The following is a 20,228-nucleotide window of genomic DNA, read 5'->3' as shown; positions in this document are numbered from 1 at the left end:
ATCTAAGCCATGAAATAAAGCAGCTTACATGCCAGTCTTCCATCAATAATTCCACAGATTCTTTGCTCCCATATTTTACGTTCCAAACATCCAATTTTGATTTCACTTCGTCTAGTAAACCAAGGACTGAACACTTATAGTAATGAAATTGTAGAAGTGGAATGAATTTTTTCTCCGAAATATTGTTGATTCTGGAAAACAGTTTTAGAATTTAACTTAGTATTATGGCCAAATGTTGAGATATAAGTTTGGCATTTTAAAAAATACTGGGGCTCTAATTTTTTCTTTTAAACACATGGTGCTCAGATGTGTCCTCAAATCTTTTTTAAACAAAGTAAAACAAACATTGTGGCTAGATACAAAACAACAATTTCTAAGGTGAAAACACCTAACAGAACATTTTCTAAAGAAACTATTCCTATTGAGAAATATTATAATAAAATGTTAACCTCCAAGCTATTTTACTAAATTTGAAAACTTCTGTATAACTTAATACGACTCTAATTTCAACATTATATATTAAAAACGGCTTTCATTATTAAGGCTAATACTTTCTGTAATCATTCTGATAAGCTGCTTATAAATAATGAGAAAAGAGAAGATGGTGTGGACAACCATCAATTAAATAATCTCTATATTGCACTGTTTTAGAGTTTATAAAGTGCTTTCATTTACCTCCTCCCATTTCACCCATATCCTTATGAGACATGAACAGGATTAACATTATCCTATATTTACATATGAGGAAACATGTTCAGAGAGACAGAGTAACTCGGCCAGAACCAAGATACAAAGCTTAGTTCCTTATTCTAAGTCCAGAACTTTTTCTACCACCACATCCCACCATCCAATAAAAAGAGGAAGCATGTTAGCGTGATATAATGTTACTATTACATAAAACAAGAAGGTACTGTTATCAAGATTTAAAGAATACATATCATAAATTATCTAAATATCTATTTTTCTGGTCCCCATAGGACCATGTTAGTGCTCAAACATGAACTGTATCAGTTGTGAAATGGTAGTGTTACAAACCGTCTTTTCATTTCCTCCAATTTATAAGGTGGTACCAATGGCAAATGTTTTTCATCTCTATTTTCAAATACCAGGAGAGTATTCAAATGACAGTCAAATTTATCCATCAGACTCTGAAAAGAAATTTAGCATGACATGAACCAGATTTATTGCCAAACACTATAACTGAGGGTTTATTTACTGTTTATGTATTGCATCTTTTTTTTTTTTAAAAAAAGAAAATCATAAAGCCTTTTCTGTTTTTAATTAAGATTTTATAAATAAGTATTCTCATCATAAATGTTTAAACTGGAACACTTTTACAAAGAGGCAGACTGCAGTTTCTTTGGCAAAACTGTTATTAAAATCTTTTATTTTGGGATGTATTTTTCCATTTCTTTATGGGCTCAAATGTAAAAACCTCATACATCAAATTCTTTCATGCCATTTTATTGAGAAACCAATCTCCCACTTTTTAAACTAGTTTCCCCACTCCTGTTCTGTCAGACTTTAGAGTTATTTTAAAACTTACTAGATGTGATTCTTATTATTGCTACCTTAAATTAGTGTAATGCCCATGACGAATGTGAAGGTATCCTTTAGGTCCCATACATCTCCTAAGGAATCATTCTAAACCATCCTCAAATACCCACTATAGTTCTTTCCCTTCTTGCTAGGACAAAGTCCTTCTCAAGAAGAGTCGCTAACAAAGTATAGATTTTTCAGCGCTTCTTTTCTTCTTTTCTAACCTTGAATAAAGCTATTTTCTCTTGCATTAGAGCTATGGCTTCACAATTATCCTGTGAGGCTGGCAAATCTTTATCCATAAGCTCTTCTATCTCCTGGAGCCAAGCTTCAACTTGATGGAGGGGCGAAGGCAAGTCATCATTCAGCTTTGTTTGCCACACATTAATCTGAAAAAAAGGGAGGACGTACTTCAGTAGACATTCTACTAGTTTACTTCTTCACACATAATACATTTAATTCTTTAAAGTTTCTCTGATCTGTCAATCGAGGAAATCTTTATCAATGTATAAACTTCTTAGTTCTAAATATCATTTGGCTACTTGCTGAATGACAAGATAACCTGTTTAAAACCCATAGACGAGAACACAAGGGAATTAGAAATATTTAAAGCATCCCTCAAAGCAGGGGTAGACTACTATACTGAATGATCATGATTTGAAATGTTGTATGGCTTTGTGTTCTCTGACATTACAACTATACCTTACACACGGATTTATATTTTCCTCACTAGCCCTAATTGTATATTCACATTAGATATCTCTACTGTATTTCCTAAATATCTGTCCTTCATCAAAGAACAATGCAGGTGAACTTCTTCCTCAGCCTTCCCACCACTCCCTACATGCACACGAGTCACACAAATGCCAGCTACATATTTCCCCAAACACTGACTGCACTCCCAGGACTGGCTCCTGCTGCCCCTGCTCCCTGGATTTCCCCAACTGCTAAGCACTGTTAAAACTCACTCACTCGCACATTCACTCACTCACTCATTCATTCATTCAGCAAAAATTCACGAATAACCTATTGTGCTAAGAGCTGGGGAACAAGATATACCGAAGGCTTCTGGAGTAGAAAGGAGACATGGTGGCCACATGCCACAGAGAAATGTACTGCAGCTTGATGCAAATCAGATGTACACACATGGCAACTTAAAAATATAAGGATACATAAATATAATACTTGTTTTGTAAAAACATATAAAATGAAGACAGACATTAAGCACATCGCAACAGTGGCCTAAGGAGAAAGGGAAATAGAAAGAAGGTATAGGTATAAAAGGAAATAAAATTAAACAAGTTAATAAAAATAAGAGTAGGCCTTACCCAAACCCACGTGCCATGAGAGAAAAGTAAGTTTAACACAACCCTCTACATCTCAGGATCAACCAGATAAATAAAAGTTACAGCTCTTGCCTGAAACACCTAGCCAGGGAAGTAGACAAGTACACGGTTATAGTAAAGTGTGGTCAGTGATAGAGCAGCATCAGGTAGAAGGGCCAGGGGAAAACCTTGGAAGAACACAAACTGCACAATGATTACCAGAATACTTAAACAGAATAAAAACCCAGTCTACAGCTATGCCACCCTGAACAAGCCTGATCCTGTCTGATGTCGGAAGCTAAGCAGGGTGGGGCCTGGTTAGTACTTGGATGGAAGAACACCTAGGAAGACCAAGTGCTGTAAGCATAAAAAATAAGAGATTGTAAGCTGACAAGGTCCTTGCAATCTGTGAGGTCAACCAAGGGTTGCCTCGCCTAAAAAAATAAATAAGAAAAATAAAAACCTAGCTTTGAGACTACCTCCTCTCTTGATGACCCCATTAAGAATGTGGCTTTTTATCTGAACTCACACAGCTCTTTCATGGCGTTTTTGGTATTCTCATTTCAAACACACCCCAAAGAAGACCAAGAACAAATCAAAATCTGTTTCACTCAAATGACCTTCTCTAACAAAAGCATGAGTTTTAAGTCTGTATTTTCTTTCCATTATAGTTCTATTAAATGAATTGTCACTATTCTTAGAGTTAAATTGTTTTTATATAGAAAAAAGAATAGGCAAAATTTGTATACTATATGGGTTATTTGATTCATCAACAGTTCATTAAAAAACATTTGCTTGGTATGCACTACATGCAAGGTATTAAAGACAATATTAAAAAAATATATTAAAGAAAAAATTTAACCAACTACTCATGTATAAAGGTGTTAAGTGAGGACAAAGTCAGGCTCCTTTAAGGCTGTCAAATGGAACTATTCATAAAATAGAAGTGTTACTGTTATAGGTTTTGCATTTTGTTTTTTCAGCTTTACTGAGGTACAACTGACAAAATTATAAGATAATAAAGTGCACACACACTGTGGTGATTTGATATATGTACACATTGTGAATGGATTGCTACCATCCAGGTAATTAACATATCCATCACTTCACATATTTACTTTTTTTTTTTTTTGCTGAGACCACATAAATTGTTCTATTAGCAAATTTCAATGATATAATTCAGTGTTATCAACTACAAACACCAAGTTTTACATTAGATCCTTAGAACTTATTCATCTTATAGCTGAAAGCTTATACCTTTTCACTAACTTCTCCCTCTTTCCCATAGCTACCAGCCTCTGACAACCGCTTTTCTACTGCTTCTGAGTTTGACTATTATTTTTAGGTTCTACATATAAGTGATACCATACAGTATTTTTTTTTTACTTTAATTGCCTTGCAAATTTATGTTCTCAAAAGGTATATGGCAAAAAACCACTCTACAATCTTATTAAATAATTAACTATATACCATTAAACCTCCAGTTAGAAAAATAATGGGAAAAAGTTTTCATTATTACAAGTTTTTAATATAAACAAGTTAGTATATACTTATTATATCTAAATTATTTGTGTATGTGCCAAAAAAAATTAAAATAAACCAGAAAACTGATAAATGATTGAATTAAAGAGAAGCTAAGAGTACCTCTAATTCAACTGTTATTCTTTCACAACTAAAAGAAAGCTATCTATTTTTGGAATGAAATCACATGTGTGCTTTCTGACTTAGGGCTGTCCTCTATGTAGCAGTTAGAAAAGGAAAGATAGACGGCAATGTTTACCTTTCAATCCTCTCTTCTCTCACTTGGCATAAATAACTGGTTCTACACTTTCATACTTATTGTTGGAAACTACTTTTGAATTTGGCTGAAAATGTATGTAAGATCTTGTTAGGTCAAAATAAGACAGCATTGCTATTTTCTATAGCAGGCTTAAAATGAAACCGTGTACTATGATGCTTTGAGATATCTGGGTTCTCAAACAATAGAACCAAAAACTGTCTAAAAGGTCTTGACTTTTATACATCTGATGACTTTAACTTAATAAGTCTCATTTTGCTATCCTAAGAAAATGAGCTGTATTCTACCTAAGGAATGGATTTTCAAGTTACTATTAATTTGCAGTACTTAATCTTGCGAAATAGTTCTTTTTATGGTTTTTATTGTTATTTTGGGTAATTTTTCCAACTCTTATTTCAGAAAATTAGGCTATGTCTCTGTGGCCAGGAACAGCCTGAACTATACATACCATATCTCTTTCTCTCCTTCTATTCTGTCAAAGATTTGTAACAGGCAGCTCCTGCCCTTGACCTGGGCCACTGTCAAAGCTCTGATCAGAACACAAGCTGAGAATGCAATGAGCACCGCAGCCCGATTGGAAGACTTTTGGACTATTTCTTGAAAATTCAGACACCTAAAAGGGTGGCTCTTTTAAGCCACTAGGCTACTATTTAACACACTTCATAAATGGTGTGAATGTATTCTAAAACGGGCTGTCGCTCCTCACAGCCAAGAGACAGCAGGGATTGGCAAACTTTACTAGGGCCAAAGAGTTCTTTTGACTTACAGATTATATGATGTCTGTTGCTACTCTGTAAATTCACTAAACATCATTTAATTTTCCATTTAAAATGAGTGAATTTTATGGTGTGTAAACTATACCTCAATAAAGATGTTTAAAAAAGAATAAAGGTAAAATAAAGACATTTAGACGTCAAAGAAAACTAAGAATTAGCCCCCCACGGACCTGCATTATAAGTTAAAGGAATTTTTTTAGTTAAGGGATGTAAGTTCAGATGGAAACTCAAATCTCTAGGAAGAAATGAAGAACACTTGAAATGATAAATGTCTAAATAATATAAAAGACTAATTTTTCTCTTAATTTAAAATATGACTGCTGTAACCAAAAATATGTAAGTCTTGAAAACTTAAAAACATGTTTGTATCATATATATTTATATATAAAATAATGATAGAATAAAGAATGAGAGATAAATGAATCAATTTAATTACAATTTTCTACATGTTATAGGAAGTTATACAATAACTTAGAAGTTGTATAACTCTTAGTAGACTGTAAACATTTTAGAATGGATAATGTAATCCCACTTAAAATGATAGAAGAGATAGAACCAAAAATCCAACAGATAAATCGAAATAGAATTCTAAAAATGTTAACATAATTGAAAACGAAGAATAGAGATACAAAAAAAAGCGAATAAACAAAGTGTAAAATGTTAACTTAAACTGAACCTGATCAATAATTACACTGACTATTAACTGACTAAGCATTTCAATTAAAAAGCAGAGACTGTCAGAGTGAATAAGAAAGCAAAACCCAACTATATGCTCACTGCCTGTTAAGAGATGCACTCTAAAGGATGAAAGTAAATGAAGGAAATGATGAGTCACAGTCAGCATCAGAAGACTAGAATGATCATACTGATATCAGATTAAGTAGACATCAAGAAAAACAATATTGCCAGAGATAAACAGGAATATTTCATAATAGTAAAAGTGTCACTTCATCAGGAAAATGTAACAATCATCAATGTACACACCTAATAACAAAGTTGTAAAATACATAAAGCCAAATTTGACAGAATTAAAGAAAGGACTCCTCAGATTTTAACAGCCTTCTCTGGACAAAATATCAATTAAGACACAGATAATCTGAACATTATCAACCACTTTGTATTAACTGATATTTATTTACTATACCTAATAACTACAGAATACATGTTGTTTTCAAGTATAAATAATATATACACCAATACACACCATATCCTGGTCCATAACATAAGTCTCAATAAATTTAAAATGATTGAACTCATCCAGATATATTCAGACACATACACACATTCATCCTTATTTATTCTCTCTGGTCTTGTCCCTATCCTATTTGAGCATCTATTGATAGTGACACATGACACTGGTCCATGGTACAGAGGAGGCTGCAGGTCAATCAGAATATAGATAATCTACCATGGCAAACCAAGAACTGATGGAAAATATAAAAACTTTGGATAAGCGTGCATTTTCTCTAAGCAGAATACTGTAATATTCCTATTTAAACATCAACCACTACCCAAATGAGTCCACAGAGAATACAGAACACCCCCCAACTGTCTGTTGAAGCATCTATTCTGTCCTTTACAGCAGCGGTCCCCAAACTTTTGGGCACCAGGGGCCAGTGCTCCTATGAGAAGCTAACGCCTGATGGTCTGCGATGGAGTTGAGGCAATGATGCTAGCGCTGGGGAGCAGCTGCAAGTACAGACGAAGCTTCACTCACTGGCCCACCGCTCACCTCCTGCTGTGCAACCCTGTTCCTAACAGGCCATGGATCAGTACTAGTCCACAACCCGGGGATTGAGGACCTCTGCTTTACAGAATTCTTCATGAAAATCTAAAGCTCTCTTCCAAGAAACAAAGTGGCCCTGTGAAAATGTCCTTCTAATCAACATAACACAGTAACCTGGTGGGTGAGGCCATCCCAGGCTTCTCTCAACTGTAACTCATCTTCATTCAGCTCATCCAGATTCCCTTTTGTTGAAAGGATATCCAAAAAGGATTTTTTTTCTTCATTGAATAACTCCAAAAAGGACAGCAGGCTCTACAATTAGAAAAATATTTTAAAGACTGAAATGCTTAAATCGATTTACAAAATGTAATCTGCATATTTAAGGTCTATAGTTATAGTTTATATTTAAATTTTTACTTAGATAAAGGTAAAATTCCATGAATTTAGGATCTTCTCACTGATCCACTTTCTTTCTTCAGTTTACCCTGATAGCGACATAGTGACACAGGTCACAGCTTGTGTCTCATGTCAGTACTGTTGGATTTCTTTCTACTGAAACGAAGTAGCAAGGTCACCCAGCTCTAGAGAACAAGTCATGATGTCACATGGAAAATTTTTTGTTTGTCCTCCCCAAATATGTGCTCACAACAAAACAAAAATAAGTAGAAGTGAGAATTATATGACAGCAGTCATTATGTATAAATGGTTTTTGAGGTCTCTATGATTAACTGAGCTTGAGTCAATTCTTTTCAAGTCCTTTTTTTACACTTTAGAAAATACTCTGTCTCTGCCTTCAAAAATTTAATAAATAAACTTTTCTTGGTTTGTATTTACATGAAATACTGGCATGCCAGAGTCATCAATTCCATACATATTACTTAAAATATTCTCCATAATTATTGGCAACATTTTTAATTAAATTTTTTTGAGCAAGGGGAAGGATAATTAAATTATTTCTGATAATTATTAAATTCATAAAGCCTTTCATTTAAGAAATGTGATCTGTGGTACCGTACTAAACGAAAGACATGTATGACAACAGGACATTTCCAGTGGATGCTGAGCATTTTGTCAATGAAAAAACCTATCAGGCCAGAGTGTAGGGGGAAAAAGCACAAGAAGCCTATGCAGTCCAGATGGAAGAAAGATGAGAATGCCTCATCCCTTTATTCTCTGATGGCTCCAAATCAAAAAGGGTGGTGTGGTGGGCAAGTCACACAATCCACCGAATGTTAGTGTCAGAAAGGCTGGATTCGCCCAACTCCCTCACTTAGCAGGTCGGGAAATGGAGCCCCAGAGGTGTTACATGCTGTCTAGGAACATGACGGTACCTTCACCTTATTCAAGATGGAGAACTAGTGGGGAGCACAGAGTTACACAGACAGTGGGTATAAGAAACAAAACGGCAGAATCTGTACTTTGTCTCCTATTAGTTTCCTTCAAGATGGTATAAGGAATAGCTGCTTACCCTGGAGAGGCATCAGGATGTAAAGAGAGCTAGGGCTTTAAAATTATATTTCAATTCAAATCCCACCTTTACCTATCAGTAGCTATGTAACCGTAGATAAATCACTTAGTCCCTCTAAATCTTGTCTCCATCTGTAAAACTGGAATAACATTACCATACTCAGCAGGATGTCTTAACATATAAAATGCTCATCAGCAAAGTGCCTGGTACAGAGCAAATGTTCAAATGTGAAGATAATAATTGTCATTATTCCCCCAAAGGACTCCTTGGTTGAGGCCCTGTACTGTAACTCTAAAATGATCCCATTCCTGATTTCCTGATTTTTCTCCCATTCAATATTCATTCAGAAAAGCAGGTTCTGCTCTAGACCAGAGATTGGAAAACTTCTACTACAGAGGCAAATAGTCAATATCTTAGGCTTTGTGGGCCATATGGTCTTGGCTGGCACAGTGTGAAAGCAGCCACAGACAAAACTTTAATGGGCATGTCTCTATTCCAGTAACACTGTATTTACAAAAACAGGTGGTAGGGCCCATAGACTATGGTTTACCAAAGTTTGCTCTAAACCCTTGCTACTTAAAAGCACTCTCAGAACCAGCAGCATCAGCACCACCTGGGAGCTTGCTGGAAATGTAGGCTCTCAGGCCCATCCCAGAACTACCGACTTTGAATCTACATTTTAACAAGACCACCCAAGTAATTCATATGCACACTAAAATTTGAAAGTCCTGGAATTCAGCCTTAAAACTTGTTAATTTAGTATTTAAAAAATTAACTATGAAAGATTATTTCCAAAAATATCTTGCCCTTTCCTAAAAGTAAACTTCAAATAAATTGCTGTTTAAAGTCAGACTTGGGGTTAATAATAGTCCTATCTCACAGTGAGAATAAAACGAGTTTATATATATATATATATATATATATATATATATATATATATATATATATATATATTTTAAAAAGTCATACTTACTTCATACTTTTTACAATAGGTCTCGTTTTCTGAATCCTTTAGCATCTTCTGTAGTTTTTTCTCTTGGAGATTTAACCAGACCATAGTATCTTTCATCTTCGCCTGTAATTCACATACACACACATATTTAAAACTATCATAGACTTGATTTTTTTAACAATAAAATTAACAACTTCAAATATCAGTGAAATAATGCAATCATTACACACCAATGACTCATTGTGCCAAAGAGGAATTTTACTTGTTAACACCTTAAATTTTAAAATAGATTAAAACTAGCATCTGAGGACAATGTGCTAAAGAAACAGAGCAAGAAAGTCTCCATTTTTATTTTTGACTTATCCATTTCCATCATCCTTCAGTTTTAGAGACCATTACTCTAAATTATTTATTTACAGTTGGCATTTCAGAATACTGCTTTCCAATAACTCTAAATATGGGTTAATTCAAGAGATGTTCGTATCCACCAAATTATTCACTGGTGTCAAAAATATCTTGAATATTTTAGAGATCTTAAAAATAACACTATTAAGGTTTTGGTTCTGATATCATATAGAAGTAAGCAACAATTTTTTTCTAAGATTCTTGCTTAGGTGGTAAGCTTGCCTATATTTGGAAGCAAATTTTACTGTAGGAGGATAAAGTTAAAGAAGTTACATCTTATTTCCATTCTACTTTAACCTTCATTTGCTTTTTTTTTTCCTATTAAGCCAAGAGTGTTTTCTATATATTTTTGCATCTGATTTCATGGGCGACTGAATTTTTAAATTTAATTTTTAATATGAAAATTAATTAGAAAAGGAGAGCTCCTCAGCAGGTCAGAAACCAGTGAATTGAATAATAAGCCTGAGTCTCAGCTTGAGTCTCTCTTCCAGAGTCAGCAACAAGCTGGTTTGGTGCCTCAAACATAACAGTTGGGAAAACATAGGCCTAAATTTGTCAAATAAAACACAAACATATGACTACTTGAAAACATATCTGAGAAAGTAGTTTAAATAAATTATAAAATAGCACTCAAAAACATTTTACTAAATTCACAGCATTCGTTTATCTTCATAGAAGCAGAAGTGTTTATTTTCAGCTCAGTGATTTTTATGAAATTTCCACCCACAATATTTTGTGTCATTAACTAAAAGTCAAAGGAAAAATTGAATAATGAAATAGCAATCTGATGGTAATTCAAGAGTATCTCAACAAACAAGGATTGAGTATAAAACATAATGCTTCCATTTATATAAATTATATGATTCCATTAATATGAAGACAACAGGTAAAATGGAAATATGATAAAATTAGATTGTGGTGATGGCTGTACAACAATGTAAGCATACTAAAAATCATTGAATTGTAAATTTTCCATGGTTTAATTCTATAATATGTAAACTGTCTCTCAATAAAGCTGTTAAAAACACTGGAATTTTTTAAAGCCTGCTAACTTAATTTGTCCTATGTAATGCATATCTAAAAGTTGTTTTAGATAATTCAGCAAAGTTTAATAAATTACCACTTTTAACTTAAAAAAATTACAAGTGAAACTAATCTATGGTGAAAGAAATTGGAATACTAGTTGCCTGGGGTGGGCAGTACAGACAAGAAAGAGGCACAATGGAACATTCTCAGTAATAGAAATGTGTTACATCATCAGTAGAGTATGTTCTACATGGGTATATGCATTTTTCAAAACTCACAGAATTGTACATGTAAGTTTTGTATGCAAATGACGTCAATTTTTAAACCATGAGTCGGGCACAACAAAAATGAACTTGATTTGTACTTATAAAGACATACCTGAGTCTTCTCTCTAATCCCAGGTGCAGCCTTTGAGTACTGCAGAAATTGTGCCACGTAGGTCATGATCGACTTTTCATCAGGATTAACAACATCCACATCTGCAAGATATGCCACACTACCACTTAGTTATAGATGTGAATTACTGTGATTAATACTTAAGGACAGGCTATGCCATAAGACAGCCTTGAAATAAATCAAGCTAGTCATGTAAAATGAATCAAAACCAGCCATGTAATCTCTGGTCACTGGCCCTGGCACCGAGACTGGGCGGTGGCGAAGAGCTTAGATCTAAAGTCAAACAGAGCTGGGTTGAATCCTGGCAGTAGCGCATCCATAGCCTCAATTTCCACTATGCATGTTGTACGTATAAGTCATAAGTAGGGAGGGTGGAAAAGGAAACACAAAGCCCTCCTCCTTCCAGAGACACGGTACACAAACTCCAAGAGTACATGGCAACTGGCATCCTTTCCTGACACACTGGTCTCAGCATGTGTGCAGTAAAGCATTTCTGAAAGTATATAACGTAAAGAAGACTTGATTAAGACATTCACAAGATTTTATTTGTTCATTCACAGAACAAATGAATTTACTGACAGCCTCCTATAGGCCAAGTATTGTGTTGCATTAACAGAGTCCATGATAAAATAAATTTGGAAAATGCTGAATTAAACAAAGTTTATAAAAATATTATAAATTCCTTAAGCGCAGAACTTCTCCAGACATACAATAAATTAGATAGGTCACAAAATCACAAAGATGTGATTGCAATATGTCACAGACAACATGAACACATAATTTTGGGATGTCTCCTGATATATTCCCTCAACAACCAATGTTATTGAAAAGAAAATCTTCTGTGCTTATTTTTAATTAAGCACAGAAGAATTCAGTTAAACTAAATTCAACAAATATTTATAGAAACCAACAAATGTATGTTACAAGCAAGGATTACTACATGGCTCAGCCCTTGCCCTCAAAGGGCCTCAGGTTTCACCTCTTCAATCTTCCATCAGGTAGATGCTAGATGCCTTAAGACACTACCTGGCTCTCAAGGAATTTACGGTTAGGTAAAAGACAAACAACAAACAAATACAATACATTATGCATGCTTTAGCAAAGATGTTTACTGGGCACAACGAGTGCTCTAAGTCAGCTAACAGAGAAAGTGAACCTAATTTATATCTAAATAATAGAATTCAAGTCAGAAAGTATATAAAAGTATCAAAAATCCGGAAATGGGGTATCAATAAAGGAAGAATCCCTACGAGTTATATTATTCTATCTTTTACTAAAAATAAAAAAGATAAATATCAAGATATGTAAAATAATGATACTGGCTTAACAAGACATTTCTTTGAAAGAACTTCTCATTTTATATGAAGCTACACATAATGATTAAATGTTAAGTGATTAAATTATTTAACAAAATTATGTCAAAAGATAATTCCTTTATTCAAATATGACTATGGTACTTGCTTTGCATAAATAATCATGATGTATTTCACATTTTTGATCCACTATTTAAGCTATTTAAACTGTGTTATGGGTAATCGTTCAGTGGAAATTTGCCTTTATTATATTATTTATTTCATTAGTTGCCTCGTTATTTTCAAATACTAAAAGAGAAAGTATTTTACACAAATAAGAAAGATTTGGAGAATCACAATATGAGAGAAGTATTTTAAAAAAAAAACAGTAATCAGAAATAGGAACTAGAGCAAAGGATAGGGAAAAGTTAAGGAAAAAAAGATAAAATCAAAAAGAAAAGAGAAAGACAAAGAAAGGGAGAAAAAGAAGAATAAGGAAAAAAGGGAGTAAAGAAAAACAAGGAGATGGAAAAAACGTTAACAAAAAGAATAACAAGCAACATGGAATCAGAGTAATGTCAAAACCTAATATACGGAAATACGGAACCATTAAGCTGTGAATTGAGAAATACCACCTAATTCAACTCATGAAAACTGAGGTCCCTAAAAGCTAAGTAAGTACCTGCAGCAATGAGCAAACCCAGCACCCAGATCTTGGTTTCAAATACTATGCTCCAATAAAAGGAACCATGGCTCATTCAGGAGAAACAGCTGATCCCGGAACTGGGCTGGGAAATACACAAGATGAGCCGGGAGAATTTTCTAGTGCCAGAAAGTAAAGACATACCCGAAAACAAACGCACAAACCCCTCGCTGATGGGAACATGTCAAAGGAGCACAGGAACAGAGAGAGCTCCCAACAGCCAAAAGTTTGAGCTTTAAAAAACATTTTTTTATTTGAGCGGTAAAGTAGTATTGATACAACTCAAACGATAAAATAAAATATGCAAGAATCCATACTGATATAAACAAATGTTGGATAAATAAATAAATGGGGGAGAACAGACAACTCTAAATAATTCATGTACATAACCTGCCCTCAAGGAAGGTGCACATAACTCTCCTAACTGTGGGCTGTCCATAGATACTTCCCTCCAAGGAGTGCAGTATAGAAGGCAGGGAAACAAAGAGTAACTGAGGTTAACCAATTGGTAGATATTCTCAATTTTGTGAAATTTAATAAAGAGTTTTAAGTTAGTGCAGAGCTAGAGGAGAGAAAGATCAGGGGGATCGTTTCACAAACTGTATAAATATCTAACCAATGTACTGAAACTACTAATAAAATTAAAATTTTAATAATGTAAAAAAAAAGTTTTAAGTTAAATCCTACAGGATTAAAATTTAATGCTGTTACATTTGCTAATACATGGATTCTATTTTCGAGTCAACTTCACACTGGCCATTGTTTTTAAAAGAAAGAAGTTTCTTTACCTTCTGGTTCCAGCAACGTGGGGATTTTTAATTCTTGTTCTGCAATTCTGAAGGCCTCTTTCAGATTTTCTTTGTTGGATCTATGCTTCACACTCTTCATGTCAATTAGGTCTGGTCGCAACGCGTGAATGACAGCCAAAAAAGCCATCCCATTTCTCCAGCTTGACTTAAAATCTGTCACACTGACAGACTCACACCTATTACAAGAAGACAAAAACATGATAAATACTATTTAAAAGAATAAATCAAAGGACCCCCAACTATAATCCACAGTAATTAAGTTTCAGTGAATCAAATAAATCATAAATTATTCTAGGCAAATATTTTATTTTAATCTTTTAGTCAAAGTAAAATGCCAAGTTTAATAAGGCTCACAATCCTACAGAACATAGGTTCTGAAAGTGTAGCCCGTGGACCAGCAGCCTCAGCATCACCTGGGCTACAAGTGCTAGATATGCAAATTCTCAAGCCCTACCCCATACCTTCTGAATAAAACTCTGCAGGTGGGCCTGAAATACATGTCTTTAAAAGCCTTCAAAGTGACAATACTCATTTAATGCTCTTCATTCAATAATATGTTGGCTCAAGACCAAATTTAGACCTGCATATATAATTAAGTTTCTTTAAAAAAAAAAAAAATTTTTCTTTCTCATTGGAACAAATTAAGTGACATATTGCACAAAATCAATGGCCAATAGTTCACTGGATAGACAAAACTTGTCGTACATCTGTGTCATCACAGAAGAATGTCTAAACAAAATACGTATGTATTGCAAAGAAATGTTACTCGGCTCTAAAATGGAAGGGCATCTGACACATGCTGTGGCATGAAGGAACCTTGATGATATTATGCTGAACGAAATAAGCCAATTACAAAGGTACAAATACCTTGATTCCACTCATTTAAGGTACCTAGAGAACAGTGAAAATCATAGATGAAGAAAGCAGACTGCTGACTGCCAGGGGCTGAGGGAAGGGAGGAATAGGAAAGTTGTTTAACAGATACAGAGTTTTAGTTCTGTGAGACAAAAAAAGTTCTGGAGACAGACGGTGGTCAGGGTAGCACAACGATGTGAATGTACTTAATGCCACTCAACTGTACACGTAAAAAATGGTTAAATTGGTAAATCTTATGTATATTTTATCACAATAAAAACAATTTATTTGAGAAAAAAAAAAAAAAAAGCCCACCATAGCTTGTCATCATATTTAGAATAACATCTCTCACTCTGGCCCACGAAGCCTTGTAAGATTTTTGCCCCTGCCTACCTCGCCGCGCTTTGTCTCCCCTCCCTCACAGTGTTGCAGCTACCCTGGCCTCACTCCTGTTTTTCAATGGCCATGCTCTTTTTAATCCTGCTTGGAAACCCTTTCTCTTAGATCTTCATACACCTGAAGCCTTCTCCTACAAGCCTCAACTCAAAGGTCTCCTCAGAAAGGTACTCCATGACCACCTAAGATAAAGGCAACCCCCCTCCCTACCTCTGACATTCTCAATCATCATAAGTTCTTCCTAACCTTATTGCCAAATATAATTATACTTATTCATCTGCTTCCTCCAATAGGGTGTTAGCCCCTTGAAAGCAAGGGCCTTATCTTCCTTGTCCATCATGGTAGATTCACCACTCAAACATTACCTGACATATAAAGACGCTTAGTATATATATTTCAAATCACTCAATCAATTACTAATGTGTATTTGACAAGGGAATCACTATTCTGTATTTGACGAGGGATGAAGATGTCATAAAAGAGTATAATTGCCTACAAAGTGTGGGAAATATTCAAACGACTATGGTTTCTTTTAATATCCCATTAAACACACACACACACGGAAATTCAGTGGACTAATTTAAGGTATAAATCAAATCATAAAATCTACTGAAGAAATAGTCTGCTTCACATGACCTGTGCTTTCCTTAGGAAAAAAAAAAAAAACCCTATATTATGACTGTGATAAACTACATAGTTTTTTTGTCTTGTTTAACAAATATTTATGTAGTGCCTACTGTGTCTAGAAATTGTTCCAAATGCTTTAAAAAATAATAATTCTTATAATACACATAATAAGCCTAGGAAGTAAGTATTAGTATTGTCCACAGTTTATAAATGAGGAAACACAAAGACATTAAGTGCCTAAGGTCACCAGTTAAAAAGTTCTGAGAGCCAGGACTCAAACTCAGGTATTCCTGCTTCAGAGTATATACTTAGATACTAAACCAATAGCTAAAGAGATGGGGGCTATGGGAGCTGGGGCTGAAGGCAGTGTTAGACCACCTTCAGAGTGCTGAGGAGGCCAGAGCCAGCTCAGTGCTGGCTGGCAGGCACTGCACTCAATAAAACACCGACCTGGAGGTCAGCTCTACGCTGAGGAGCTGAAATGTCACAAAGAACATACTGCTGCCAGGTATTAGAGAGGGCAGGGTTAGGCTCCAAGGTAATTGGTAGGATCTAGGCTCATTTAGAATTCTCCAATAGGGGCCCAACTCTTCTCCTTCAGAAATAAGAAAATACAACATATTTCTTACATCTAAATCCTAGATAATCACAGAATATCAAAATAAAATAACCTAATAATACCACCAATGATGGCCAAAACTAGGATAAATCTTTGATAGATTACTAAAGAAATAGTACATCTTAACGAATTTAGCATAAAATCTGTAGCTGAAAAATAAGGACATGACGAAAAGATAACTGTGGTAAAATATATGAATTCTGAAAGAGTTTAAAACTTATCTACACATAAATGAAACAAATCTGAATATGATGTAATAATGCCTTTTCACACATGCAATATTTTAGATTAAAAATTTTAGAAAACAGAAGTAAAATTGTCTCTGGGAGATTCAAGAAAAAGTTCACCTAATATATTTAAAACCTATAAGGTTTGGATGTTTGTGTCCCTCGCAGAATATAGAGAATGAATGACGAAGCATGGCTGACGGCAGAAATTAACATCTTAGCCTTTTATTAGGAAGGAGTTACTCAGAAGCCTAACATTTTTTGAAAAGGTTTAGCAATATATTCATGCCTCTATTTACCCAGACAATACGATGAGGTGACAAAGAATGCCTTTTGAACTCCAGATCTCTTCTTGTGGTGAGTTCTCCTGCATCCTAATTCTTTATTTTTCCCAAACTGCATCCCAGCAGTTGGTTCAAATAAAAAAATAAATGTCTCCCAAGAGCAGAAAACACTTTTCTTTTTAAAAAAGAAATTATAAGTGCTAACTTCCCTTCATTATGTACATTTTGTAAAAACACATACTCTCTCATCTTTTTGTTTCCTAAATAATCTCTGAGTTTATAAACAAAGGGACCATGGTCTTTTAATCTAGTCATGTACAGCACAAAAAGATAATTTTATGAATTTGTTATTCAGTTATTTGTTCATTCACCCACTCAACACACATCTATGGAACACCTACCATGAACTCATATTATGCTAAGTTCTACACGGATGCACACTCAATTAAGGTATAGCCCTGGCTTTTAAAGAGCGATTAGAGTGGCAAAACTTTTTGAATCTAAATCCACCTTCCAGATACATAGGGGAATTGTACCTAAAGGAAAGGATACTGAAAGACCACTTTATTTGCACATAGTAACAGGCCACCTACATCTGCGGGTAGGAATAAGATAAGTTACTCAGATGATACCACCTTCTGGTCTTCAAAATCAAGAGTGGCTAAGCTCACAGACTTCTACATTTGGAAGATTCACTATGAGAGAAAGGGGGATAGTGAGCATTTTCTTTACATGAGAAGGAAGTATTCAGGAGGGTGTTACACTCACTATGCCTGATTTTCAGACCTAGAGGTCAGTAAAGTTGTGTTGGTGGGTACAGCTGTCATGTGTGTCTCCTCTGGTCATAGCAAACTACTTACATGGCACATTGCTCCTGAGCCCACAAGAGAAGAGCCTTCTTTGCAGACATCTGCCACCTTTCTTGGGCTTTAGAGCATTTCTTAGCTGGAGGACTTGAGGTAGGAGATGACTCAATCACACTCACATTGTCAAGGGTAGGTTGACTATAATTGCAAGAGAGTGTCTGGGCAAGCTCCTCAATCTAAGGAAGACATAATAATAGTTAACACACAGAGAACCATAACTTAGCAGCATTAAGGTAAAACTTTCGGCCAAAACAAGACCTAAGAAGGATTATATAATAATGACAGTTTACTCATGGTGAAATGAACACTAGACAGATCCTTGAATAATAGCATCTGTCATCTGAGGCTAAACTTTGGTTTTCTTTCAGTGGACTCAGGCATGTTATTCCACATTGAGGGCAAGCATCTATTCATTTCCCTAAAGTGCTTACAGAGTATTTTACTAGTGCTCAACGTCTGTCAATCTAAATTGAACTGAACTAATCGAGCTTCGAGCTTCTACTCCAGAGTACCTTCAGAGACTGGGTCAATTAAAATCTATCTCTGATCATAAGCCATTAAGAAACAGGAAAGACACAAAATTTCCATTAAGTATATGAAAAAATAACCTCATTAGTCATTTAAGAATCTAAATATATAGAGCAAGAAAAGTTTTTCATATATAAATAACATGGGCGAAAACTTTAAAAGTTAACATTTAGTGATGGTGAGAGCATGAGAAACTGGACATTCATATATTACTGTAAACACAAAAACTGGTTCCAATTTTTTGGAGGGTAATATAACTACAGAAAACTTTAAACACTAAAACCACATACATAGAAGTATACTTCTCTCAATAACTGATAGATTCATGTATCTGAAGTAGATATGACTAACACAATAAACAAACTTGATCTCATTAGCATACTCCATTATACCTAAAATGGCAGAATCAAAATTCTCTTCAAGAACATACAGAATATTTACTAAAACTGACGTGTGGAGGCATTAAGCAAGCCTCAGAATTTTGACGGACTGAAATTAAATTCTTTGACCACACAAAAATTAAGCTAGAAATCAGTAAAGAAGATATAACAAACAAAATCACCAAATATTTGGAAATTAAACAATAGATTGTTACAGAACCCATGAATCAAATGAGAGATCATAATGAAAAAACATTTTGAACAGAACAGTAATGAAAATACAGATGAAAAGATGCAATATTTTAAAGATGTCAACTTTTTCCAAATCGTTATATACATTCAATGCAATCCTCATTTAAATTCCACCAGATTGTGTGCGTATGAACTAACAAGTTATTACAAAATTTATATGACTATCAAATCAACATGTTGTATACGTTAAACTTACACAGTGGTATATAAAAAAAAGTTTATATGGAAATTCAAAGGGCAAAGAAGAGCCAAGATAATCTTGAAGTATAAATTAGATGACTACACTATCAGATATCATCAAGGCTGACCATACAGCTAAAGAAATTAATACAGTAGAGTACTGGTGCAAGGATAATAATGGAACAGACAATCTGAAAATGAAGCCACACATGTATGGTTACTAGATTTATAAAGGTGACATTATAGTACGAAAATCATAGTCTTTTCAATAAATAGTGTTGAATCAAATGGACAGGCATATTGAAAAAATAAATCTTGATTGCTTTAACATAACATACTCAAAAAAATCAATTCATTCTTAAAAGACTATAGATCTAAATGCAAACTGTGAAGCAATTGAGCTTTTAGAACTGTGTTTTCCCATATGATAGCCACTTGCTACATGTGGCTATTTAAATTTAAATTAACTAAATAAAATTTAAAATTCAGTTCCTTATTCATACTAGTTACATGTCAAGTGTTCAAGTGGCTGGCAGCTACTGCTTTGTACCATATAGCCACAGAACATTTCCATGACAGCAGAAAGTCCTATTGGACAGAACTATTCCAGAAAATAACGTGAGAATATCTCCATGATGTTGGCAAAGGGAAAGATTTCTTTAAAGGACATAAAAAGTACTAGCCACAAAAAAAAAAAATGTTGATAAATTTGAAATTTGAACTCTATTAAAATTATAAACGTGTGTTCATGAAAAGATTAAAAAGGCAAGCCATGGAGTCAGAGGAGATATTTGCAATT

General features: G+C 34.4%; 1 protein-coding gene and 1 pseudogene across 17 annotated transcripts in view; one reads left to right on the top strand and one right to left on the bottom strand.

The window, feature by feature from the left end:
* The window catches only part of SYNE2 (spectrin repeat containing nuclear envelope protein 2), a 272,956-nt gene that overhangs the window by 187,593 nt on the left and 65,135 nt on the right, over positions 1–20,228 (bottom strand). For all 17 annotated transcript variants that reach the window (XM_036238293.1, XM_036238291.1, XM_036238296.1 and 14 more), the window contains 8 exons: positions 18,084–18,265; positions 14,195–14,391; positions 11,394–11,494; positions 9,606–9,707; positions 7,339–7,476; positions 1,764–1,928; positions 1,036–1,148; positions 29–191 (listed from right to left, as the gene is read on the bottom strand). In XM_036238293.1, coding sequence (XP_036094186.1) covers positions 29–191; positions 1,036–1,148; positions 1,764–1,928; positions 7,339–7,476; positions 9,606–9,707; positions 11,394–11,494; positions 14,195–14,391; positions 18,084–18,265 — 1,161 coding nt within the window. The remainder of the gene's footprint in view (positions 1–28; positions 192–1,035; positions 1,149–1,763; positions 1,929–7,338; positions 7,477–9,605; positions 9,708–11,393; positions 11,495–14,194; positions 14,392–18,083; positions 18,266–20,228) is intronic.
* LOC118600813 lies at positions 3,112–3,230 on the top strand (annotated as a pseudogene).

This window comes from Rousettus aegyptiacus, unplaced genomic scaffold, assembly GCF_014176215.1.
Source record: "Rousettus aegyptiacus isolate mRouAeg1 unplaced genomic scaffold, mRouAeg1.p scaffold_m13_p_3, whole genome shotgun sequence".
Taxonomy (NCBI): Eukaryota; Metazoa; Chordata; class Mammalia; order Chiroptera; family Pteropodidae; genus Rousettus; species Rousettus aegyptiacus.
This window is presented reverse-complemented; position numbering and strand designations above follow the sequence as displayed.